The 27,603-nt window shown below is 35.8% G+C and overlaps 5 protein-coding genes across 8 annotated transcripts in view; 3 read left to right on the top strand and 2 right to left on the bottom strand.

Annotated features, from left to right (window-relative positions):
• LOC134744557 (receptor expression-enhancing protein 1) overlaps positions 1 to 16,106 on the top strand; it is a 49,597-nt gene extending 33,491 nt beyond the window's left edge. The window contains exons 6-9 of one of the 3 annotated variants that reach the window (XM_063678393.1): positions 771 to 893; positions 4,015 to 4,171; positions 11,185 to 12,757; positions 14,090 to 16,106. In XM_063678393.1, coding sequence (XP_063534463.1) covers positions 771 to 893; positions 4,015 to 4,171; positions 11,185 to 12,711 — 1,807 coding nt within the window. In that variant the 3' untranslated portion in view covers positions 12,712 to 12,757; positions 14,090 to 16,106. The remainder of the gene's footprint in view (positions 1 to 770; positions 894 to 4,014; positions 4,172 to 11,184; positions 12,758 to 14,089) is intronic. The other 2 variants (XM_063678394.1, XM_063678395.1) reach the window with 2 other exon arrangements.
• Positions 16,107 to 17,142: 1,036 nt separating this feature from the next.
• LOC134744967 (testis-expressed protein 10 homolog) lies at positions 17,143 to 19,582 on the bottom strand. Its single transcript, XM_063678915.1, has 2 exons — positions 19,109 to 19,582; positions 17,143 to 18,941 (listed from the first exon to the last, which is right to left on the bottom strand). The coding sequence occupies exons 1-2, from the start codon at positions 19,478 to 19,480 to the stop codon at positions 17,355 to 17,357; spliced, it is 1,959 nt and encodes a 652-aa protein (XP_063534985.1). The 5' UTR covers positions 19,481 to 19,582; the 3' UTR covers positions 17,143 to 17,354.
• A 579-nt stretch (positions 19,583 to 20,161) lies between these two features.
• On the top strand, positions 20,162 to 21,869 carry LOC134744687 (nucleolar protein 16). Its single transcript, XM_063678596.1, has 3 exons — positions 20,162 to 20,388; positions 20,471 to 20,728; positions 21,612 to 21,869. The coding sequence occupies exons 1-3, from the start codon at positions 20,291 to 20,293 to the stop codon at positions 21,859 to 21,861; spliced, it is 606 nt and encodes a 201-aa protein (XP_063534666.1). The 5' UTR covers positions 20,162 to 20,290; the 3' UTR covers positions 21,862 to 21,869.
• Positions 21,870 to 22,422: 553 nt separating this feature from the next.
• On the bottom strand, positions 22,423 to 24,826 carry LOC134744668 (protein DPCD). Its single transcript, XM_063678573.1, has 3 exons — positions 24,270 to 24,826; positions 22,813 to 23,049; positions 22,423 to 22,659 (listed from the first exon to the last, which is right to left on the bottom strand). The coding sequence occupies exons 1-3, from the start codon at positions 24,651 to 24,653 to the stop codon at positions 22,555 to 22,557; spliced, it is 726 nt and encodes a 241-aa protein (XP_063534643.1). The 5' UTR covers positions 24,654 to 24,826; the 3' UTR covers positions 22,423 to 22,554.
• A 939-nt stretch (positions 24,827 to 25,765) lies between these two features.
• Positions 25,766 to 27,603, top strand: part of LOC134744632 (RNA/RNP complex-1-interacting phosphatase) — an 83,338-nt gene continuing 81,500 nt past the window's right edge. Inside the window, exons 1-2 of one of the 2 annotated variants that reach the window (XM_063678516.1) lie at positions 25,766 to 25,941; positions 26,012 to 26,087. In XM_063678516.1, the coding sequence (XP_063534586.1) occupies positions 25,919 to 25,941; positions 26,012 to 26,087 (99 nt within the window). In that variant the 5' untranslated portion in view covers positions 25,766 to 25,918. The remainder of the gene's footprint in view (positions 25,942 to 26,011; positions 26,088 to 27,603) is intronic. The other variant, XM_063678517.1, reaches the window with a different exon arrangement.

The following is a 27,603-nucleotide window of genomic DNA, read 5'->3' on the forward strand; positions in this document are numbered from 1 at the left end:
ATTGGGGAGCCGTTAAAGCTTACAGGTGCAAGTGCGTCCAAGTCTAGTTTTGCAAGCTGTTTGGAACTACCTATAACGATAGCCTGGCACTTTGACGGATTTACAAAGAGGCCAAACCTCTCAGACCACTGCTGGATATGCAAAAGGTCCAGGTTAAGTTTACCAATGCAAGTTGGGAGGTCAGTCACGGAGCACTGATCGTAGAGTTGCAAGTCGTCAGCATACAGATGGTAGGAAGAGCGAAGGTCAGGTGTAATAAAATTGATAAAAGTGGAAAAAAGAAGTGGAGATAAGATACCTCCTTGAGGCACGCCAGTTGCCAGATCACACCAGTCAGACAAAGACCGGTTGACTCGAACTGCCTGCTGGCGCCCCCGCAAGTAGGCAGCAATCCAGTTAAGGGCTGTTTCAGAGACACTGATATGTTTGAGCAAGGAAAGGAGAATGTCATGGTCAACGGTATTAAATGCGTTAGAGAAGTCAATAAGAAGTTACATTATAAATGTAATCTAGTGCGCAAATTTCAACTTTCTAGCTTTTGTAGTTTCGGTTCTGCCTTGATGAACCAGTCAGTCAGTCAGGACACACTCATTTATATATATGTATATAGATAGATAGATTGTCACTGCAAAGTCAGTACCAGCGTGATCTGATCACAGTCTAAATGCGTACGCAATTACGCATGCATGTTTCATAGTGAATAAGGTTCCGTATTCCATATGCACCCCGCGTGGTTCGACTCAGCCTTTAACTCGATATTATTATTACAGCAGCGGCTACAACACGCGCCGCAGCGCGTCCGAGTCCAACAGCCGAACACCCATGTATTTCCCAGAGGTGGACGTTGATGTCAGGGGCCCGCGGACCGCCCGGGCCGACGAGCCAGATTTTAGGTAACTGCTCTTTTGGAAATAGCGCGTCAGAGGCCTACAGCCGAACACCCATGTATTTCCCAGAGGTGGACGTTGATGTTAGGGGCCCGCGGACCGCCCGGGCCGACGAGCCAGATTTTAGGTAACTGCTCTTTTGGAAATAGCGCGTCAGACGCCTACAACCGAACACCCATGTATTTCCCAGAGGTGGACGTTGATGTTAGGGGCCCGCGGACCGCCCGGGCCGACGAGCCAGATTTTAGGTAACTGCTCTTTTGGAAATAGCGCGTCCGAGGCCTACAGCCGAACACCCATGTATTTCCCAGAGGTGGACGTTGATGTCAGGGGCCCACGGACCGCCCGGGCCGACGAGCCAGATTTTAGGTAACTGCTCTTTTGGAAATAGCGCGTCCGAGGCCTACGGCCGAACACCCATGTATTTTCCAGAGGTGGACGTTGATGTCAGGGGCCCACGGACCGCCCGGGCCGACGAGCCAGATTTTAGGTAACTGCTCTTTTGGAAATAGCGCGTCCGAGGCCTACAGCCGAACACCCATGTATTTCCCAGAGCTGGACGTTGATGTCAGGGGCCCACGGACCGCCCGGGCCGACGAGCCAGATTTTAGGTAACTGCTCTTGGAAATAGCGCAGCCGAGGCCTACAGCCGAACACCCATGTATTTCCCAGAGGTGGACGTTGATGTCAGGGGCCCACGGACCGCCCGGGCCGACGAGCCAGATTTTAGGTAACTGCTCTTTTGGAAATAGCGCGTCCGAGGCCTACAGCCGAACACCCATGTATTTTCTAGTAGTGGACGTTGATGTTAGGGGCCCACGGACCGCCCGGGCCGACGAGCCAGATTTTAGGTAACTGCTCTTTTGGAAATAGCGCGTCCGAGGCCTACAGCCGAACACCCATGTATTGGTGGATCCCAGAAGTGGATGTTAATGACAGGGGCATGGGGACGAACCAAATTTTTAAGTAACTGGTCTTTCGAAAATTTCCAAATTTTGTTAGTATTAATTTAGATGCAATATTTCCATACAGTGTGATGTGATGTGTTATTTTTAAATTATGGCTAGTAAAGTGACAAAAAAATACAACTCAAAATAATAGTTATTTGTTTTACAAGTTGTTGTTTAACCGCGTGATAATATTGATACCAGAGCAAGCAAAAGATCGCAAAATTAAACCACGAGCGAGTAGTTCGAAAAGTGAAATCTTGAGCGTTGCGAGGGTTTCAAGGCACGAGGGTTAAACAAATTTTGCCACCGAGTGAAACAAAATTTTTACCACACCAACGCAAGGAAAATACTGACTGTAAAATAATATCAAACAAAATCAAACCATCAATGCAAAATAAATGTTATTAAATAATTATCATTCAAAATCATCATTTAAAAGTCAATTCTACCAGCCAACATAAGGAACTAAACACTTGCATTTGATTACTTTGCCACACAATTTTAATAACAAAACTTCCGTGAGACACAGACATATTAAACATGAGTGACCCGTTATTAATATGTTTAATACTTTGCCACACATTTGGATAAAATGCAACTTTCTCATCAGTTTTTGAACAATCCAGAGAGCTTTTACCAGCTGATGTGGTGCAAAAATATGTACAACATTCTAGATAGGACAGGCGCTCTAACATGTATAGCTGCATCCAGTACTTCCGATAAGGGCACATATATACCGACAGTCGCCTTTTGCAATTATACCTAGTAACCTAACACTTGCTTTTGTTTGCTTGACCGGCAAGAACAAAGAACTAATTCAAGCCAGTTTCTCATAAGTTATGAGTCAACCGCATCGAGGATAAAGCCTTACATACGCAGCTGACCTTGTTTTTGGACAATACTGATAGTCCGCTATTGTTATCGTTTTTACACGTAATTTACCGAGCGCGCATTAAACGCGAACGAAGCGTCGTCGTTTCAATTTCGGCAAAAATGCTCCCACATGTCGCATTTTTCGACCGATTCTTTAATTTTGCTGACCGAATTTCTCGATCAGTGGTGGCAGCATGGTTCCATTTTTAACGCCTGTCACTTTCGCACTTATATACATACTTGTTAGAACGTGACAGGTGATAAAAATGCGACCGTGCTACGGCCGCAGGTTCGATAATTTTTCCCCTCACTAGCTCGGAAAGCCGTCTTTTATCCTTTAAAACAAGCGGGAAAAAACGCATTTTATCCACTAGTGGGGAAAGTAATTTGATCTTGGATGGAGCGTGTTTAAGTAGCTTAACAGATAACAAAACGTAAAACGCTCATAATAATGGTTCGTTCGATATTCATTATCATAAATAAATGGTTTGAGAATTTAATAAAAAATACCAAATTTAGCTTTATTTAATGATTTTAAGTCATAAACCTTAAATTCCATAAGAAACATTTGTTTTTTAAAATGATTTTGAATGTAATTCTGAACGCACAAGTTGAGTCGATGCGATTTCAAAACGCATCGTCAAAAATGTCAACATTGTCAACAAAAAATTTCTCACCGACTCCGACACGTAAAAATACACAACTTCAAGAGTTTTCTGTTATAATATCGTATTATCGTTAAAAAAATGAGTGATTCCAGTGATGAAGATGATCTGACGCCTGTGGATGTTGCACTTTCCTCGCTATAGTGAGGGGAAAAGTTTTGTGTTACACACGGGTGCAAGTGTATTTTACTTCTCGTGTGTTAAAACACTCGCTACGCTCAGGGTTCTATTTTAGAACTACTCGCTTCGCTCGTGGTTCAACTATAGAATCCTTTCGCTTACTCGTGTTTCAATTTCACACTCGCGGGTAAAATACAACTTTGCACCCTTGTATAACAAATAACTATTATGGAATATTTTTGTCAAAAATTTTCATGCAGAGTTGTGGCTTCACAAGGTCTACAAGGCACAGACTACAGTCTTTCATTATAGCATTCTTTTATAAAGTTTGCAATGACGCTGACGCTGTTGGGCCTGTGGGCAGCGTATGGCGTAACTGTGGCTCTTAATAGCAGTTGCACCAAACCTGCCAACGTATAATTTACCGTATTGGAAATTTCATAGTTCACTCCTAGGTGACGTTGACCAGTCCACTTATTTTGGTTGGTACTATTGCCTTAACTAATGAATTTCCTTCAGCCACATCAAATCCACCGAAGACATAAGCTCCGGCTACTCCAGCGCGGACAACTCCGCGTCGCTGACGCGCACCGGCTCGGTTGGCGCAGCGGCGCGCGCGCGCGCGAGGACCACGCGGACGGCCGTCACCGCCATCAAGCGGCCGCAGGCTGCCGAGGTCTGGTAACTTTTTAATGCTCGTTTATGATACGGCAGTCTTCACATTGGAGAGCAAGACAATGCTATTCACATATATAGAGCCGGCTCGCTCTCATGCCCTCTCGCTCGGATATGCTCTGAAATGTTCAGCTTATTGCATCAAAAATAGTACGGGAAGTTCTTCGTTATGGTCAAACTCTAAATAAATAAAAAATCTCACCATTATTGTCCTGTTTTAGCGGACCGGACGTGTTATTGCTGTATTGTTTTTTACTTTTTTTAAACATGTATCCATGCTTCGCGTCGTCAGACAAAATCGAAACTCATCCACGAATTTCCTTTAATGATGTACTATTTATAAAGTAAAAAACAATACAGTAATAACTTCACGTCCGCTAAAATAGGACAATAATGGTTTGTTTTTATTTTATTTTTATTTGACCATAAAGAAGAACTTCCCGTACTATTTATGCTACAATAAGGTGAACATTTCCGAGCATATTGGAGAAAAACATTTTATTGTAATCTGCATCAAGATACTTCGAGCCGTTTAAGTCTACCAGATCAAAAACCTAGTCATCGAGACCGGACCGGCCATTCCTTCGCGCCTGCGATTTTTTTCAGTCAACGACAGAAACGCCTAAGGAAACAATTTTTTTTTATAAGTTTAAAAACTGCAGGAAATAGACGTAGATAGGCTGATATAATAATTATACTTTGGTAATAAGTAAATAATGAGTTGTCTTTGCAACTAAGAATAAATAATGACGCGCAAAAATACAAATGATTAAGTATAACATGAATTCATAAATAAATTTACACTGCAAAGATAACTCAATGTAACGGGCGGAGTAGAATTGGTGTTGGATATTTACCTATTTAAAATTATTAATATGGTGGTTGGCTAACATTATAATAACGTAAATATTACCTAAATGTCATTCATTATCTAGAAAAATTATAAACAAGTTTACAAGAATCGGTTAAACATAACTGACATAACTGTCGATGGAATTTCCCCATTGCATAAGGTAAAAGCTATTCATAGATGACGTCTATGGCTCTTGCCACATTTTTATATACAATTTGTAGGGAATTCGACATTAATATTAATATTATAAATGCGAAAGTCTGTCTGTGTGTTACCTCTTCACGCTTAATCGATTCAGTTGAAATTCGACATAGAGATAGTTTGAGTCCCGGGGAAGGACATAGGATAGTTTTTTTTCCGGAAATCATCCCTTAAGAGGGTGAAAATTATCTCACTTCTACCCCGAATGTGAGAAAATTGATGCATCGCCTGACAACGTTGTAACTATTATGCTCAAATTGAATCATTGCCTTTACATTTTATCAAGGCGTTAGAATTGTCTCAAATAAGGATCTAAGGAAGTTGGTATAGGGAAACCCAAAATTTTAATTCTACACAGACGAAGTCGCGGGCAAAAGCTAGTACACGATAAAATGACAATTGCTTGGATCGGTACGTCTAGTTTGTGATTGACAAATGGTTTAGATACAGTCGCCCGCAGATATATCGGAGCGGCCTAGGTGTTCACAATCTGAACAAAGTATTACCAGGACGTTAAAGTACATGTTGCGATATAACTGATGGCGACTGCACAGCTGTTTTCAAAGAAACAGTACTATTTGGCGGAGAGTTAGAGATATCTACTTTATGTAGAACATTTTAAATCAACAATTTTTATGTAGTGTGTTATGGATGCATGACAATGGGGATTTTATATGTATTCTACGTTAACTTGCTGTCTGTGTGTTAGACGTACATACAATGATAGGATTAAACGAACTTACCTGAAGTGAAGTTCAATCCTGATTATATGAAGTATTTAGTCCTGGATAATTTTAACAGTGTAGTAGTCTCGATCGCTGGCCAATCTGACGCGAATTTAGAGTCGCCGAGATGAAAGAAAAAATTACCAACTGTCACGATGACATTCATATAGTTTAGAGTATTCATGCACTAAATGGGAAGTAACCATGGATTCATGGTTACTCGAGGAGGGTGGGGATACCCCTTATCCAGGACTAAATACTTCATATAATCAGGATTGAACTTCACTTCAGGTAAGTTCGTTTAATCCTATCATTATATTCGTATTTAGTCCTGGATAATTTTAACAGTGTAGATGTTTAGAGAAGATAATTAAATAATTTGTAAAAATAAATGTCTTAAAAATCTACAAGCACTTGTATTTTTGGCAAGAATATGTATATATTATCTATCATGGAAACCTATACCTATCTCTATATTCCATAAAAAAATTAAAATTAAGGCTAAATAAACAAGTCGCTATGAGAAATCTCAAAATATCAAAATCGGCTTTTGAGTTTCCTGGCAAAAAGCAGAGAAATTTTAAAAAATTCTCCGACCAATTACATGAGAATTACCAATAATAAAATTAGGTTTTGAACTTATACTACTTTAATGGGTAAATACTCTGAGAATCAGAGATTTATTTACTGCGTTCAAAGTTTTGAACATGTAAAGATAAGAGTTTTGAGTTTTGATGTAAAGATAATTCATATCTAACAAGAGCAGCAGACAGTAACAGAGTAGTTATCTGGAGCATCCCTTTATGCTTAAAACATTATGTTCACTGGTGAGACCTACCCATATACTATGATCTTTATCTTGACCAATGTGAGACATCATAATTAGAAAATGTAAAGAAAATATGTAATAATGTACCTATATTGCGGTATATAAATATAAAGCCTCCATAAAAGAAAGAAGACATGAGAACTGTCAAAGATAAAGATAAGATATTTATTCGTTACTATTTATCTACCCTTTATTTTCTTGTTGCTTGTCTAAGACACATCAGACAAGGTTTTAAGACATTATGATGTCTATAGTTTTCTCTTATATTATATTTGTTTATTCCAATAAATACATATTTCATTTCATTTATTTATTCATAAACAATAATAAATTGAGTCTAGACAGTCATATTTTCGGGGCATCACCCAGTAAAGGAAAAACGTGGCGTGGCAGTCTTTATTATTAATTTTTCTTCTCTAAAGATTTTAAAGAGTATTGCTGTTTTAAATAAACATAAAAATAAAAGGAACTGTATTATTTGTTGAAACATGAAATATCTAAGACTGTAATTTTACTTTCAAAATCTCAAGTTGATTTATTATTTGTAACATACACCCTTAAGAAGACACTCATTGCTTCACATTCACGCAATTAAGCGTAATAGATTGTATCATGTCCATATTTTAAAGTCTGAATACCACTCTTCTTTTCCCAGACCTGGTGTATCTTGGGAGATTAGGACATGCTTGGAGTTGTTTAAACAACTTTCAACAATAGTACTAATAAATGTACATAGTGATTAAACATTAGATAGCTTATGTTGAAAGGGATTTAAGCACCCTTATTTAAAAAGTTGTTAAGTAACCACTTAACTAAGCTAAGTAAGTAATAGTCACTTACTATGCTATAAGGGGTAATATAAATAATACATCCTACACTTAAAATATTCTAAATTGCTTCCCTATCTAAAACAAGTTTCACATTGTCTTTTAATATATTTTATTTAATGTCTATATACATCTAGGAATATAAAAAGGTGATGCTGTTAGAGATAAAGAATCATATCTTTCAATTATTTGTTCTAGTATTTCTCAACCACTACCTACTGAATCTGACAAAAGATTCTAAATGAGTTAGTAAGTAAGCAATTTGAACCGAAACAACCTATAATTTGGTTCAGATAATATAAATTCTTATTATATTGAAAATGTGTGAAATTACCACCACATATGTATGTGGATCGGTCTGTGGCGTTTCCTGCATAATTCCATAATAAAAGCCATGAATCAATTACAACATAAGCATTAGCCTTGAGAATCCGAAATACAATGAAAAACAGAAAATGACTATTCTCATTACATATCATAATTATGAGTTATTATGAACAGAAAGTTTGTCTCAAATGCTCTGTTAAATGCCACAAATAACTTCATAGATCAGTTTGGACAGTCTTACTGCTAAAAGGTCTTTCCAACTTCTGTTTGATCTATACTGAACATATTCATACAGAAAGTATATAAAAAACGATATAAATGAAATGCAACAATATGATTTGTTGTGAATTTTATTGTATTTGTGAAATTATTTCAATTCACTACTGATTATATAAATATAATTGATTAATTATATCATTACAAATAAAATGAAAATATATAGGAATTGCTCATTATGGCATAAAGCATATTTTTCTTTTTGGAATCCAATTCTTTTTTCCATTTCAGCTCTATTATCGATAATTGTCTTCATCAGGTCCATCATCATCATCATCCCCCAACCGTTTAAAGTAATTTTACAGTACCAAGAGGTATCAAACATTCGAACACTTTGGATAAGAATCTTTTTAGTACATACCTAACTAATAATGTTGTTTTATTTAATGTCTTAGGCTTAAAGTTAGTAGACCCTTCAAAACCAAACAATACCAGGTAACGGGGACACTAATGTTTAAATGTTGGGAAATGTGATATGACTATTGCATAATACCTATAAACCTACATTATTATCTACCTACCTACCTACTTATATAACCTACCTACCTATTTAATATTACTTACATATCCATTAAATTTCTATTTCCTTATCACAAATGTATCGAAATCTGAGCTCGTGCTAAATTGAACCCTACCATTTTGTGAAAGGGTTCCAAGCAATTGTAGGAAAAATGTTGCCACAATTTGCCTTGCCTTTATAAATATAAAAGGCCCAAAAGTTTGGTAAATAATTTAAATAAATGAGAGTTTGGAGCTTTGGACTTGCTCAGAATTTATAATTTATTGATATTAGACATCCATCCAATGGCTGACTGATTAAAATTTTCTATGTATAGTCTTTGGTATTGTAAGTACCCTTGTTCACCTACAGTTTTGTATTTTATACAACTTACTGTTCATTATCTGTAATTTGAAGGAGGAATAAACTCTTGATTTAATTCAATATATAATTCATATTTCCGAAGGAAATGGAAATTATGTCATGTTTGATTATTTTCATCAAAGGCAATTGGGCTTTGAGAACCTAAAAATTTTAATGCACAACTGACTGGGCTATCCGGGAACATATCAAGAATAAGAATAAGAAATATTATCATAATTTGTTGTGATATTTATATTTCTTGTGAGAGTGGCTAAAATAAATTAGTATTTATATTTATAATTGAATTGAATTGAGTAACCCCTAAAGGGTTATTTTTCCTTATGATATTAGAAGGAATGTATTAGTCAACATGTATGGCAATTTACCAATCTGCCTGCAAAAGGAAAAACATTCCGTTCTAACAATATGATATTATGAAATTTATGAAACAAGCTTAAGCTATAGGAAGCTTGTAAGAAGTGTTAATGAAAATAGTATATGCCATGAACCCCCAGATTTGATCTTCATAATAAGGCAGCCGTCTGGATCTTGTCCTTATAAAGGCTGATAGCATTCTTTTGCATATTAGTATAATATGAGTAGGTATGAAGACTATGAAGTGCACTACTGAGTCACTTATTTATTTACTGACTGCCTCTCTTCTGGATAAGGCTACAGAATTTTTGATTAGCAAAGGAATAATAAAAATGACATGCCTCAAAAGGGTTCAGCATATATTATAAGTGTTTGGTACAGACCTTAATCCAAATATTTTATTCCAGCAGCTTCCAGAATAATGTTATTATTTGTAAACAATAAGTCAGCACTTAATTAGCATACAATACTAGAATAAGCTAGTTGATATTTATGTACATGACACAGGACCCCGTCCATGACTGTGACAAGATGCGCTAAATTTGATCCAGATATTTGGGTTTCTTGTTAGGTCAATCTCAGCTGCTAATGTCATTATAAGAAATTAATTAGCTATTAAAAGACATTTCGTGTATTATCATCCCACGGATGACGTGTTTCTGGTCATATATTTAATTCCATTTTATTATTGAATATTCGGTTCTCTTACTTGTCCCACGGACGAAGGGCTTCTTGCTATGCAATGAGCATAGTAATTGAAGTCATTTTAAAAAGATCTGACCCTCGTTCCACGAACGAGGCACAATGTCGCCACGCGACATGTGGATATTTTTAAGCCAACATCTCCCAGAATGTCCCACGGACAAAGATAACATAACACCATGTCGCCACGCGACATATGGGTATTTTCAAGTCAACCCTTAAACAATGTCCAACAAGGACATAGACAAACTCGTCACACGAGAATGTATAAGAACTAGATACAAAATTGTATAGGTATTTTATAATAAAGTGAGGATAAGTACATAAACTATTGTATCACACCTCCAAGTTTCCCCACGGGAACACTTTTAGCACCTTATAGTAGCAAGAATTTGGAAAATGAAGACTGCTTCAATTATCTCCTGATGATAATGTACTTACGTTCCGATATTTTATAACTTTCACTTTCCATGTGCACTTTGCACCGCATATCGTCTTTTTAGGTATAACTGCATTGATTATTACGGGAAAACTAAGAATTACTCAATAAAACATAAATTGTTCATAAAGCGACATGTGCGTTATATGGCGCGCGAAAAAGATATGAATGTCATCGTGACAGTTGGTAATTTTTTCTTTCATCTCGGCGACTCTAAATTCGCGTCAGATTGGCCAGCGATCGAGACTACTACACTGTTAAAATTATCCAGGACTAAATACGAATATAATAAGTTAAATTACGTACAATAAGAAATTAAATCAAATTAAATACGAATTTAAAGACATCTCTTTGATTGACTTATTAATCTTATACTTAATGTAGAATTATTTTAGGTAATTTAATACGATTTGGCGTTATTTAAGTATACGTTTCTAGTTTTTTGTGTGCATGTTTTCTGTTCTATTCTTACCTAAATTTAATTTATTTCTTAAATATTTCTCTCAATTTTTATATAAGTCTGTTTATGCATTTACTAGATTATTTCTTTGTTTCTTATTATACTTGATGTAGACTTAAGATTTTATTTAAATTAAAGGACAACGAAGTATTCATCGAGGAGATTCCAGACGACGATAGTTTTGAATATGCGAATATGCCCCCCTTAGTCAATCTCCCGTCTCACCTTTTCCTCTCTCATACTGATCCTCCCTTTATATATAAATACGTAGGAGATGAAGTCAGAATAATACAAGTCTTAGGAAATATTCCTCTAGGTACAAATTTTAATCAATCCAATATAAATAAGAGGGACCAAAATGAAAATATCATTGACGAAAATTCCGAAAAGAAACTTTCGCCAGACAGAGAACCTCAGGAAATATTTGAAAATGCAGAGGACACTATAGACAACACAGAAGCAGTAAAGACATCTAAAAGCGAGAAGTTAACTGCAACTACCAATGATGACAATAACAATGAAACTAACGAATCATCAAAGACAGAAAACGTACCGACTACAATGAATGATCAAAACGTAATAGGTTGTAAAAAGACAGATCTTGAAGCAAATCCTGAAAATACGCTAGACGAAAATAAATATAATACAAATGCTCTTGAACATGAAATTAATATACCCCAAGATGAAACTAGCGCATCTAAAAATGAAACTATTGTACCTAAAGGTGAAACAAATGGATCAGAAGATGATACGAATGTAGTCAAAGTTGAAACTAATGCATCTAAAGATGAAACTAATATACCTAAAGGGGAAACGAAGGCGTCTAAAGATGAAATTAAAGAACCTAAAGATCAAATGTGCACATCTAAAGATGAAAAAGCTGATTCAACTAGCCTAGATACATCTGCTTATGAAAATGATTCCGCGGAAAGCGACGACGAAGCTTCTTTCGGGACGCCAGAGGACTCTCCTAGGAGTAGACGTAAATCAAAATCACCTAAAGGTAAATATGGGAAAGGTAGGGCACCACCACCACCTAAAGCAGATACTAACGAAGGAACATCTGAAACTTTAAAGAGTGGCAGTGGAACGGGTAGATCAATGGGTACAACTTCCCTAGAAAGCCTGAATGACATCCTGAGCAATTTACCGAATAAACCTCTTAAAGAAATTAGTTCACATCAAACTTTGCAGGTTGTAAATCCAATAGCGGAAAAGAAGAGACGTCACAAATCTAAATCACCCAACAAAATTCCTAAAGGGAATAGTTCAGGTATTGGCAAATTGTTACAACTGCCAGGCAAATTAGCATTCTGGCATAAGAGTGATGATAAATCTAAAACCGACACTACATCAATGTCGTCGAGGTCCCGGTCCCATAGCAGAAGGTCATCTGGAAATGACCAACAAACTGATTTTCAAAGTTATATTGCCATGAATACGCCATTCGATACACCGAAGGAGGATGCGCAATCTATCGCTGATGACCAAGTTAGTTTTGTTGACGCGGCCGATTTTGAAAGCGAAGTCATATCACATGACATTATGGAAAAGAGTGATGCTCTACAAAAGTTGATCGAAGCGAAAATTGTGAGCCACCCAGAATATAAATTTGTTTCGTTGCACGATGATATTCCTACTGCATCGAAGAGTACAGATGTCTGAAGCCTTCCTCTATCCTATTTTCTCGTTGCAGCAGCGCGACCGGAACGTATGTTTCATTATCGTATTGTTTTTATTTGTTGCATGGCGTGAGCGCTACCAAGTAGAATGACTGGCTCTGGCTGTAGGTACAGTCAAGGGCATAAATATATATGTACATTCCCAAAGTTTCAAAAATATGTGTACGCTCTCACACCTTAGACAATCTCATGCTCATTCTCACATTTTCAGACAATAAAGTCATGTTCACATATTTTTGAGCCATTTGTCTGGATCGATATTTTTTCCTTCGACTGTACTGTTTTTTTTTTTAAATATTTATTAATTAATAAGTACTAAAATAACATACTTAAACTGTATTGAGTGTTATTTTTATCTAAGTATTTATTTAGCGTGAAGTGTCGTATTTGATGTGTATTTATTTGATACTAACACTGGTGTGAATTATTAACAGTATCTGCTCTCACAGGTTTCGAATTAACTAAGCTTAGTCAGCGCAAAAAAAGATTATGATATAATTTTAATGAGTTGCTTTGTTAGTTCGAAATAAAAAATATAACATATTTTGTATTTGTTCATATATTAGTAATATAATATAGCATAGTAATATAAAATATTACTATGCTTCTATATATAGTAAAGAACGAATTGTGTAAATGGTAAATTGGTTAGGAAATATTTCTGGACTCATTTAAAATGAGTTTCACATAACAATTTCTAATATGTTATTGTAATATGACAATACGTTGAGTATTTAATTAGCTGGAGTAAATGGGTAGATGTCAGTTTCAATTAAAAAAATAGTTAATTAAATTACACTGAAAAAATGAAAATTTCAAAATTAGTACGAGAATCTTATTAAATACATAAGTACCTACAGAGTGATAGCTAGGGGTGTCGTCGATTTTTAAGCCAAGTCATTAAATATCATCCAGCCATCAGCGGCCATCAGGCGGGCCGTATGCTTGTTTGCCACCGTCGTGGTATAAAAAAAATCATATTATCACTAAAATCGGCTTCCTAACAATTATATTATAAAAAGTATGTCAGCATCAAATTGTGCAAAAAAGTGACATAGAATGTAGCCAAATGTACTTATTTCTTCATACCTTTGTAATTGTAACCTTTTGTTTACAAAGAAAATAAAGATAGGATGGATTGTGATGTGATAGGTATATTTTACAATTTTGTGACAGATTTTGGCGGAATGTCCTTTTACTTCAGCTATACACTAGTAAAAACTAAGGTTCCTGTTGACTGAAGAACCCTAAAAAAGCCAACTTTAGTATCAGCACTTACCTCCATCTCCATAAAAATGTTACGCGTCTCTGTACGTAGGGCTTCCGCTTTGTTATTTTTCAATTTATTTCTCTATTTTCAGGCAATGCTGACGGCTTCTTCTACCATACCTCGCACAAAAAAGTCCAATAAAAGGAAAACGCAATAGACACGACACCAACTAAACTAAGTACTTTGTTGACTGGCTACAGTCTGGTTATTATGAGCTCTCTTTACATACAGGAAACCGTCTGTATTAAATTTCGTATCTTAGCAAATTTTACTGCTTAGCAAGTTTTATTCGTAGAAACACAATGCTTGCATACTAGAAAGTATGCCAGCTCTGTGATTTGTGTTCTTCCAAACTTAGAGAATTTTATATTATGATTTCTTCATGCATAGGTATTAGTGTATGTTTGCTGTATGGCATTCAATATTTTTTGCGAACGCACACTTAAGTAATAAGTTTGAAACGGCACCAAAAATTCTAGTGAAAGTATGCTCAACACGATGCAAGTATTCATTCAAGTTCAAGCATGAAATGCACTGTTTACAAATTTTATTTATGAGAACTTAATTCTCAATAATGTTGGTTACTAAGTATTTCTAGTTACTTCATCAGATGAATTATTTGTAAACTAAATTAACGCCACAATCAAGGATTACACCGGAGCCTGGCGATTATAATTTTAGCCAAAAATTGCCAAATGTAAAACATTAAACGACTCGACAATTACTAAAGGATTATAATACTTGTTGTAGTTTTATCTATTAGTATTTAATGCATTTGCAAAGAAATAACTAGTCTGCCGTTAATGCATAATAATACAGATGAAAACCAATAGATGTGCTAAGTCAAAAAAATGGTGGCGTCGGAATTGAGGGATCGCTAGGTGGCGCTGAGATCTTGGTATGAGATTAAAAACTAAAAGCCCCTTGCAGATGTCGCTACTGAGGTATAATATGTTACTTGTCGGCGCCCTCTAGTGAAAATTCTACTTAATGCAACGATTGTTTATCCTTATTTGACTTTGCACATCTGTAGTAATAATATCATAAAGGTCCTTACGAGACTTAGCATCTTACTCGATTGATGCAGGGTGTGTGTGAAAAGATTGTTTTGATATCAGTATCGAATGTAAAGTTTGATGTACGGACTGTGGTTGTACTCGTTATGTGATATAATGGCCATTGATGTTTGTGATGATGAACTATGATTCTGGGAGCCTCGACGATACGAGGGTGTATAACATGCAATAAATGATGGTTTCCATGGAAGCGTCTACTATTAAACGAAAGTCTCTTTTTAACTCCTTTTATTAGAATGAGATTTCTGCTTGGATTACGTTTTCTTGAAACGGGAATTGGGGGCCCATATCTGGAATGTTACGAATTTTGTATTACAAATTAGTCATGGCAACTCATTCTAAACCTAAATGATAAAATTATCAGAAGTTAAAAATGATGGTAAACGCTAAACTTGTACTTTTCATTGTGGGCTCTTGAAATACTCTTTTTTTTCGTCTAGTTACTTCAAGATTAATTCTATGTAAGTAACTCAGAAACTCATATATTAATTGAACACCTTAAATAAGTATGCATAATACTCTGATTTAGGGGTAATTTTATAGAATTTAGTTGTTGAATGGAAACATTGTTGTGCATAATACTATCCTGAATAATGTTTGTGCATGCTCGTACTCAAAATTCAGTATTTCTTTAAATGGTCAAGTTCCTAGGAAATTAAGTATGTGTTAAATATAATTTTTCTTCTTCCTGGATATATGTATGTGTATTGTGTATGTACATAATGGAGGGTGGGTATAAAGCTGTTTGTTATTGGCACCCTTACTGATAAAAGGTTTAATGTTATTTAAACAAAATATTAGTGTCAATATTTCAAACCTAGGTACTAGTGATTGTGACGAAAGCTAGACTTACCCTACTCTCTACGATAATTATGACTGCTGTGCTATCATTTGCTAAACTGCATTTGTACTCATTTTCAAGTTACCTTGTAATTATGTTACCTGTTACTATTACATATGTTTTATTAGTTGACTGAGTCACAATCTAACATGAGTCCTGTTTGAGTTTATTGAAATAAATGACTACTGTAAGTTTTATAATTTTATTTTAACCTCGTAAAAATGTTACATGCCTATCAAACAAGTATTCACGGCATCAGAAAAGTAGTTTCACCAGGCGCCACAGGTTTGTTACCAGTACTATACTATACATACAGTATAGGGAGCGTACATGAACATATAGGGGGCTAGGAGCCGTCAAATTTTTGGCGCAAGGCGTAAATGTAAAGTTTATGCTTCCGATGTAGCCCACAAGATGGCAGAACCTAAACCTACTATCAAAGATAGATATAACTCCGTAATAGATGGATACAGTCTTAAGGAAAAAACGTGCCTCGAAAATCAGGAAAATTTTATTCTCGATCAGATGGCGCCACTAGTTTTGGCCTACTCTCGTATAGAGGGCGTTGATTGTTTTGTTTGTTATTTATAATTTTAACGCATATCAGTGAAAAAACATGGGTCAAAATCATATAAAAATTATTAATGCAAATAAAAAAATCATTTATCCATATTTAAATACATTTTAACGTAATTTTATAAATCTTCATTTTTAGTTTTAAAGTATGTAGATTGGAGACTGCGTGCTACTATGCACAAGAAAACGTACGAGAACGGTAGATAGTAGTCATAGTAGCACTTGCTTTGGCAATGTACATGTTTATGTTTCCGATTCAGGCCACAAGATGGCAGATCCTCCAACACGCACAGTCCCTATAGGCATTTTCATTTCATTTCATTTATTTATTTCTTTAACAATAATGCATTGTGTTAGAAATCTTACAAACTAATTACATACATGCTTATAACTTAATTAAATTAAACTGAGTAATTATGGGACATGTCAGCAAATAAATATATTTTTAATAATAAAATTAAATAAATTAAATAACAAGTGAAGACAAGTGAAAAACAAATAAAATAAAATTCATAATTTGTAATAACTACATACAATTTAATTAATTATTTGATAACATGTCAATCCATACAAAAAAACAAATACTTAACTAAAAAAAAAAAATACAACGATTCATTTACGATGCACATGTCAAAATTAAATAGATTCATTATTGTACTGGAAAAACTTGCTGATATAGCACAATAAATTGTATGGCGTGTCGTGTCAACACCATCTTATGAAACTACTGCATTGGTGCTATGAATTATTGTTTGAATTTCCATCTTATCTGAGCTGTTACTGTCATACCGAGTCGCTTAACTTCAATCCAACTGTCAGATTATTGCCGTAAGAGGATCGAATGGATTTTCCCAAGTTTGAAGTTAAGCAACACATACATTAGTAGCACTTCTGTGTCTCAGAGTATCAAAAATATATTTCCCATGATCCAAATCATAAGCATTATTGATTAACTGATTTTCCAATAAATTCAAAGATGCATCATCCCAACACTCAATCCAATATAGTAAGGAGAATATCTTATAGTAACTTGTAGGGTTCACACTGTCAGATACAGAAATTTTTGGTAGGTTTTCAATAATATTGAGCAGTTTTGGTTTAACTACAGAATTGAAGATTGTGTTATTAGCAATGGCAAACTTGTTTAGGATATTAACAACTTGCACAGTCACTGAATCCTCAAGTAAAATATCGGGCAAATTCTTGAGCCACATGTCATAAGCATCACTTGCATGAAAATGAGCCAACTTATCACTCAGTGCTATACTACATAGAAGAGAAAAGATCTTCTGTCTAAATTGACTTGGTAGATTTTTGTTAAAGTATGCCCATATTACTTTTCTCAATAAGGCATCCATGACAGAAAGTGTTCTAGTCCAATTATTGACATCATTAGAGAATACATTATCTAAAATCTTAATTAGGAGATCACTGACATCTACTTCAGCATTCTCATTAAATATCTTTTCCATGTAGTTGAGAACTGAACTTATTTCCTTGCTCTGATTTTTTATGTGCACATTTGGATTGAGAGCAATAAACATTTGGCAAATGAGTAAGTTTTCAATAATTAACTTAGGATCTGTAATCAAATCTTCAAAGTTTGAGTTGGGTTGGTTCCCTCTTTGTTTTCTTGACCTTATGTTTGTTGCAAATGGGAAAGGTTGCACAAAGTGTTGGCTGAAAGACTTGCGGTAATTCTGCCTATAAAGGTTTTCAATGTTTGAGTGAGGATTCTTCTTGTTCAGGTATTGGACCAGGTCCCACAATAATGTTATTACTTCCAGGATGCGCTTTAGTAAGCTTGCCGAGTCTTCACTTACTAATGTTTCAATATTTTTGTCTGAATAAGCATTAGCACATACTTCCACCCAAGCTTCAAAAAGCAATGGCATTAAAGTTTCAATGTATTTGATGAATTTCTCAGCCTCATCAATTGATGCATCTTGTGTATTCTTAGCTGAAAATGATGACACATGGCATACTGCTGTGTAACTATGATTGTATAAGTGGTAGTGGTTCCTCTTTGATCTGTCAAAGAATTTTGTGTTGGCTGCAAGTTCCTTGTCAACCACATTGATTTTGTTGTGTTCCACATACTTTCTTAGAAAGTCTTGCAGCCTGTGTAATACTTTAACTCTCCATTTTACACTAGTTATTTGGCTGTTCAAATTGACAGTCAGTGTTCTTCCTGGCTTCGAATCTACCCTTAATTTGGAAATCATATCTAAGAAATTTGGAATGATCCTGTGGAAATCCTTTGCTACATTTTCAGAACAGCAAATGAGGAGTATATCAAGAAACAGTAGGGAATCCTCTTGAATCCTGTTGTCTATGTGTGTCATGGCACTCCTGAGGTAAGTGGACAGAATATCAAAGAATGGTTCTGTTTTTTCTACAGTTACATTAGAAAGCATCAAATGTAGGACCTTCAAAGCCTCTCTGCGTACCTGAAAAAATTGTTATCATTTTTAATTGCAATGAAAATATCTTGGAGCCCGAGTTTTGTTTAAAGGGAATCGAATGTTATTTTCGATTGTACATTAAAATGCTAGAGTAACTTAATTTTTTAAAGGAATTCTAACTTGCATGTTAAATATTATGGTTATATACTTACAACAGCTTCAATATTAAGTACCAATGGAGCCACTCCATTAATGAGCTGGCCCAGGTTGTCTTCCAGCACATTCACATGTCCGCTTATCAGTTCCTTTATACCTTCTAAGGCGTCTTTACAGGATTGGGTGTTAAAATGATTTAATCTCGACAAGAGCTCTTTCGCGTTCAGCTTCCGAGCAGACAAGGCTTCGTTGTCACCATGCTGTTTCAGTTGTTCTTTTATTACGATCTGTTTTACTTTAAAATTCGTCTTCGTTACGTTCGTACCCCTTGGCAAGTCTTTCTTCTTAGCTTGCTTATTTTTTAACTTGGTTTTCGATTTCTCAGATTTGAGAAACTTCTGATATCTTGTTGCGCCTGTTTGTGGCATTTTAAATATTTTTTGTATTAAATTAAATAGTAAATTCAGAAAAGAAATACTTGGCGCTCACACTGAAAAAATAACCTCAATAAAATAAATGAACAAGCAAAGCAAAGCAAGTAGCAACCTGTCAGTGTCACTACTGTCACTGACTTTGATAGAAGTCCGATGAATATGCACGGCCGAAAATTGCACGACCCAATCACATGCCAATCACTAACGTCCACCTCTCAGCATAGCTTTAAGTTCGGAACTCACCGTCGCACCGCACCAAGGTCATTGTGCGACGCATCATAAGTAAGAGCGAGAAAGCGATATCTCTTTCTCACTCTTACTTATGTATGCGTCGCACAATGACCTTTACGGCCATTAAAGTCGTTAGACCATAGACCTAGCATTACATAGATCAGCGAAACGCGTGCGCCTGTGAGGAACAATGGGGTTGGCAACTGTCAAAGGTTTGCAAAAATGGCGCCATCATAGCTTGCCCCTTTTTCTATAGGGCCCCTCCACACATGCGCGAATCACGGCGCGAAGCCGCGAACGTGAGTGTGGACACTACGTCTTCGCGCCGCGTAGTCTGGAGCAACTTATGAGATTTGGCTTAAAGGGCTGGCATCCAGGGCATGAAAAACAAAAATTTGACACAATTCTGCTAAACACTTGGACCGGCCAACACCATTTCATTAATTTCATTTCACCAATCACCAAACCAAACTGACCAAAACCAAACGTCAAATACACGTGGTTTTGCGTTGTAGTTGTTTAGCTTAATTTTTGTTGCATTAATTCACTTTTTTGAAGTAAAACACAATCAACATGAAGATTAAAAAGCAGCATCGTAAAAAGAAGTACCTTCACAAACTAAATCGCAAAAGAATGCATCTTAAACAACGCAGTACTGGTCAAGTAAATTGGTATGATTTTCGTGTTTACGTGTCCTATCACAATTATTTAATTAATAAGGACAGTTAACGAAACAGATTTTAATATTTGCAGTACAACCCTTAAGGAAGCCTGGGACATGAAAAAGTCGACACTTCGTAATCTTAAAGAGATGGGACTAGCGAATGATCCTAATAAAGCGATTAAAATTCCGAATTACAAGCAGGAACAGTTAAAACGGGCTAAAAAAATTGTCAACCAGGAGGAATCGTCCGAATCGGAAGAAGATACTGAAGTGAAGATAATTCCTAAAAAAGAAGTTGTGGAAAGATTAGAAAAAGAAGCCCGAGCACCAAGAGAAAGAAGATTCATGTGAGTGCACACCAACACATTTACGCTTAAATGAAAAGGTTTAAAACAATCAGTACTTGAATTAATCAGTGAAGTGACAAAGTATAGTACATTATGTTTGCTCACAAAACCTATTGCACTTTAGCTATTGATACATCATCCGACCTGATAACAGGCATATCAATTAGATATACTAAGGTTCACTTCAATTTTTTATCTGCATGCTTTTTTGGTTGACCAACTCGAGGGAACCCATTATTGATATCAATTTGGAAACTGTCATTAGAGAATGTGATTAGTGTGTTCTGTTTTGACATTTTGCTGGGACGTCAGTTAGCCGCGACCACGACCAGTGAAACCTGTGTCGAAACGTCGGTAAATAAAGGTAACAAAATAAATTCGCGATAGACCCGTTTCTAAATGTGATTTAAAATGTGATTAGTGTTAGAAACAATAATATTTGTCTCCATAAAAAACCGGCCAAGTTCGAGTTGACTCGCGCACGAAGGGTTCCATTACGCAAAAAATGCCAAAAAAAATCATGTTTGTTGTATAGAGGCCGCACTTAAATATTTATTTTATTTTGTTTTTAGTATTTGTTGTTATAGTGGCAACAAAAATACATCATCTGTGAAAATTTCAACTGTAGCTATCACGGTTTATGAGATACAGCCTGGTGACAGATAGACGGATATTGGAGTCTTAGTAATAGGGTCCCATTTTTACCCTTTGGGTACGGAACCCTAAAAATTAGTTCACATTAGCCTAAAGTATTGTTTATAGTGATTATGCTAAGCCAGATGTAAAGCTAATTTAAGCCCAAATTTCAACAAGAAAATCTGTTCTAAAAATTATTTTTACACAATATTGTACTTCATAAACACAATGTAATTTTTTCTTACAGGTTACCCAAAGGCCAAGTGGAATACCTCACATATTTATTAGACAAATATGGCCATGACTATAAAGCGATGGCCAGAGACAAAAAAAACTTTTATCAGGAAACCTGGAAGCAAATTAGGGCCAAAATAAAAACGTTTATGGGGATCCCAAAACAATATGGAGAATACTTGAAAGCTAGAGGGTTGTTGGACAAAGAGATTGATGAGAAGGAATTGCAGGAACAGGCAAAAGCATTGGTTATGGATGATTAGTAAAGATACAACCTATTTAAAAAAGATTGAGTGTCTACTGAATATATAGTTTATATTTTAGTCCTTGCATTGGATCTTGACATTATAGTCTGACTTTTTGCATTTGAATTTTGAGGCAATATGTGAAGATCAAGAGCCTGACAAAATGCTAGCACACAATGTTGAAATCTTGCAATCAAGTAAAATGTATGTAGTCATTGTAACATGTTCACCAATCCTGCCAGTGTCAAATCATAATGTAAACATTTTAAATGCTAAGAACACCTAGTTGTCGCTACTAGTCGTGCCCGCACCATGGACAACAGTGTCGCTTAACTTCAAACTCTGGTAAATCCATTCGACCATCTGAGCAAATATCTACCCTATTACATTTTCTTAATACCAAAATCGCAAAATCTGACGGATGGATTTACCAGTTTGAAGTTAAGCGATTCGACTATAGGTGTTATGATGTACGCTGTCAAAATAACCTTCACACTTTCAAGTAAGGTTTTCATTAGCTCACTTGCGCCTAAAGGGTTAACCTTACCTACCTAAGTGGTAATAAATAAAATCAGAGCCTTATCATTATTCATTTAATTAAATGAAATGTTTAATCTTATTTTATGTTAAGACTAGATTTAAAATTAAGTTACGTAAATAAAATTATTACATAAAACATAAACCTTCTTATTTTGCAAGATTAAGAAAAAACTATTGAGTTTGGCATTCATTGGGTATATCTTTCACTGCCTTGACCTTTTTTAGTTCTTCATACCAGTCCTTATCTAAATCCAAAAGTTGTTGAGGTTTCTTATACTGAAATGAGAAAGTTGACGTTCAATTACATGCTAATGAAAAATCAATTCTGTAATACAGACAGCAGAGGAGTATTTTTGTCTTCATATTATGAATGAAAATACAATACAACTTTGCAATCAAGATCTTAATTATTATACAAAATTGACTTACCACAATGATAAGTGTGTTAAATTGATGACTGAACTGTATATTAGCCTGTTCTAAAGGTACATTTAATCTCATCAATTCAGGTACTTGTAGCTTCTTGAAATACTTCTTATTGGTTGTCCGAACTATGATATATTTCTCCTCATTGTTGGCACTAACGGAGTAAGTCTCAATGGGGTATGGCAGATTTCTAATCCTCCATTCTAGATTGACTCTAGTGTTGCGTCTTGAAACAATTGGCTGAAAAGGGGTTTTTAGATTAATGTAATTTAGTTTTATAACTTTTTCACAAGGAGTATTTTTTATCATCTAGCAGCCCACAAAATAAATTTAAACTTGCAAATGCAATTTTGATTTGTCAAAATGAGGATTGAAAATACAGCGGAATGGAAGGCCTTTATTAGGGTGGAAAAATAATTTATTTACATATTGAACCGCGATGCCACTGTGACACAACCACGACACAACCAGCCCTCATAGGGGATTTACTACTAAACAGTGTGTGGGAACCTGCAAGGAAAGCATTCTTTGACGTTCGCATAGTAAATGCTGACACTTCTTCTTACAGCAACCTCACATGGCAAAAAACTGGACTCTCAGATAATGGTCTGTGACTGGACTGGACTGAATACAATAAGTTTCTTAAAGAAAACAGCATCAAAATTAAATACCATACTGTATATGCCAAACAAATAAATAAATAAATAAAATTAAATGATAAATGGGGAAAGGCATATTCACAAATAATTTTCTGGCTGAAAGTTAGTACAAATTTCTGTAATAAGAGCTGTCTCCATAAGAGTCAGAGGCACGAGACGACATATCAAAGCATTCAAATGCAAAGACGGAGCAGGAATCCTGTACGGAAAATTATACTATTCTGCAGATCCTTCAAGATATACACAGGTATATTATATTTTTTATAACTCACTGTCTCCTCCATAAATTGTTCTTTTATTTACATAATTAAATATACAGAGGTACTACAATACAAATACTAAACTAAATTAACAACTAGCTTAAATCTTAAGTAGGCCCTTGTGGCATTGTACCAAGGATGCTGATGGCATTTCCATGTTGTATAGGAATGACGATACATTGTGCGAGGAAGCCACCAGGTTTTCGGTCACCAGTTACCAGACTCTAAATAAAATAAATAAAAATAAAAAAAGCCTTTATTTCCAAATTTCCAATTTTACATTAATAGTTTACCAGACTCTAAGATAACTATATTATTAACTTTGTATATATTGCACTCTGGTTCATAAATACATGTATAATTTTTTTTAGAAGAACCATATGCATGGGATCGTATAAGATGGGTTATGAGACAGACAGCTTGTTAATTACATTACATGTATGATAAATAAATGTTAGGGTATTAAGGACTACATTACCAAAAATGGGCAAGATTATCAGGATACCAAAGCATGAAATAAAGTATTTTATAAATAACACACCTGATCATTACTTTCAACAATTTCAGCAGCTTCTATACGAGGCGTAGCATCAGGAATTGGGTCTCCTATTTCCACATCCCACTTGCCCTCACCGCCGAGCTTGCCTTTTACCTTCCAAGCTCTTCTGAGCAAAACCTGCGTGTCCACGTTATATTCCTCTACCATTTCCTTGTCATCTTCGAACTTATAGTGGATCTTTTTTATCTTATCCTGTTTTAAGCAGCTTTTCTCAGCTCCAAGAAGAGACTTGTACCAAATAGTGTTTCTGTGCATTTTGGACTTATCAGTGCTATTGAAAATACCTCTTATTCTCTTTTCAAAACTGTTGCAACCAGAATCTTCGGATAGTTCGTATACTTCGATCAAACAAGATTTTCTTTTCATTGTTTTGTTCCTATAGCAACCATTAAAACCTCTTTGCTGTTTTCAAAATTCAAAAGATACGATTCATTAATTAAGAATGCAATTACAGTAACCAAGTTTAATTTAAGTCTTTTAAAGCTCGTACTGTATTAATACATGTAATTTAAAAATGTAATAAACAGTTTTAAGGTTATAATATATTTATTTTCTTTTTTTTTATATTCGTCCTTCTGGACATTTTAAATGTCACACGCTCGGTATGCGGGAATCATTATCATCGTGTAGCTGTTTTAAATATTACTTAAACAATATGGAAAGTTATAGCCGGTCAAACAAGTTTGTCAGTAGAAAAAACCGCAAAATTCATATTTCTATGGGGCGATAACCCTTCGCGCTTACATTTTTCAAATTTGCCGCTCTTTTCTACTGACGGAAATGGCTTGCCAGAGTATAGAACAAAAACAAAGCTCGAAAAACATGAATCTAAAGCCCCTCCACACTCGATTTCGCTGATTAGCGAACTAGACTCCACACTCGCGTTAGCGGCTTCGCGCCGCGATTCGCACGAGTGTGGAGGGCCCATTAGACTTTATTCATCTTTAGGGTATAGTATGCGAGCACGAGTAACTTAGTCGCCAGGTGATTCATTTGTCTCTTTACGACAAATAAATCGCCTGGCGACTAAGTTGCATGTGATTCGCGCACGAGAGAAACTTTTGTGTCCGCAACTATTTTGTCTCTCACATCAACCCTATGGGTAAGTATGAAAGTGCGCGCATCAAAGGGTAGTATAATATATAGGAGAGTCTCGACTCTTTGTGCGCGTACTTATGGTACATTTCTTCTCGTCCTGAGCAGCAGGTATTATTATTAAGATTTTGTAGGCTATTATAGCGTAGGTATTTTCGCTTTTGTATGAATGATGTATCTGTTACGTAGTAACTATTTATTAATCTGTGCTTATACTTACGGAGGAGTTATATCTTGAGGGCCCTCCACACTCATGCGCGAATCACGGCGCGAAGCCGCGAACGCGAGTGTGGAGCCTAGTTCGCTAATCAGCGTCTTTGCTGCTTATTCTGTGGTGTGGCTCTAGTCTGTCAACGTCATTACGTCACTGAATGTCTGAACTTATTTAGATTTTAGGTTAGTCTTCTTCTATTTATTTACATTTATTTAACTATCAATTCAAAATTCCACTGATACGATGTTTGCAATCATTCTTAAAAACATTTCTCCATAACGTTACAGTGACACGCAGTGGTATTAGCACGACATCGGTGAAGATGAGTAAAAGTATTCCAGATCGGTGGGTAAACATGCATATTGTTGTTTTTTGAGTCGAATCGTTCGATTGTTTTAATTCATGTTCTTTTCAGGTGGATACCGTACAAGGCATGTGGCAAAGTAATTGAAGGAACAAGGATTGTTTGCTTCAAAGTTCCTCTCAGGAAGGTGAGTACCTTTTTGTGTGCCTGGTTATCATTTGTGTAGTTTCCTTAAATAATTGACGTGCGTCCAACTTATATAATTGGCCGTCACAATATTGAATGCCAAAGATATAAAGCTGTTGACAGGGCCCGAAGAGATGTTATTATAAACAGTTTTGATTGCATTTTTGGTATTTATTTGGTAAATTTTAAATAGTACATAAAAATCTTTTCTTATAATTCATAACAAAATATCCGCCGCTGTGGGTGGGTGGATTCCCCGGCCTGTGGTTGCGGTGCGCAAGCTCAAACCATCCAGCACATCATTCATGACTGTCCTATAACGCGTTATGTTGCCGGCCCTCCTGAAGACCTGATCACCTTGAGCGACGAAGCCATAAAGTGGCTGACTGGTCTATGTGTAGATCTTTAATAACTTACAATACTTACACTGTTTCTATTTTACAATTATTGTCATATGCCACACGATAAAAAAAAAAGTCACAATCTTCAGGAATTAGAGTATTTTTTTAATAAAATCTGTTACAAATTAATCCTTTAATACTATTTTGTAATGGAATCTTTAAGAAATTGCTGTGTTATACAATGTACAGTCAGCAGCAGAAGTTGCTAAGCGAGCGAGGTGTTCAAAATTACCTTGACACACTCTTATTCTCATAACAATAAAGTCGCGTCAAGATAATTTGGAATCTGCTGCTGAGGTATGGGAAAAATATTGATTAATGTTCTTGGATGCTTTATACAAGCGCTGATTTCATAAGAGTAAATAAGAGATTTCTACAAAGACATATATCTTTAACCCAGCATATATTAATTTATTTTATAAATATTATCTCCTTGCAAAACTATGCACTTCAGTATCTTTACGAGAAAGAACAGCATATAAAAAAAAACGGAAACTTGTATCACTGCAACCATTCCCGATCTGTTGTATTGCCACCTATTACATTTCTCGGTCAAGTCCTGAAGCTTCAAACAGCAGGATCCATTTTGATTATGAGAAATTTTAACTTCATTGAAAGTAATTATATGGATGTGCAAGGACTTCTTCTCTGTGTCTATGCTGAGTCTGCACCACCCTGTGCTACGTTTCGCCATAGTAGGGGAGAGGGGGGCAGCTATCACTGGAGGCAGCTTAGAACGAATGCGTTCAAAAATGTAATTTTGATGCGATAATGATTCAAATCCATATTTTGGGCTTGCAACAGCGACCCACGAAGCTGTCACCTGGCAGATTTGACGTTTGACAGAACATGAATGAACCAGTAGCCACAGTGTAAAAAGTATACAGTGGATCCACGACTTTGACGTGTACCAAGCTACTAACAATGGCGAATGTATGCGGCTCGGGTGCGCGTGGTACACCCCTCGCACCCCGCACGATTGCCCTGTGTAGACGGCTTCGTCGAATGACTGTATTGTTTTATAGACTGTGCAGTTGCATAGTTTGTTTTTGATGCTACCTGTGAGCGGTTATTGTGCACATTTGTAAGGTTTCTCAGGCTGTATTTGAAGGAAGT

Source organism: Cydia strobilella, chromosome 10 (assembly GCF_947568885.1).
Source record: "Cydia strobilella chromosome 10, ilCydStro3.1, whole genome shotgun sequence".
In the NCBI taxonomy this organism is placed as follows: Eukaryota; Metazoa; Arthropoda; class Insecta; order Lepidoptera; family Tortricidae; genus Cydia; species Cydia strobilella.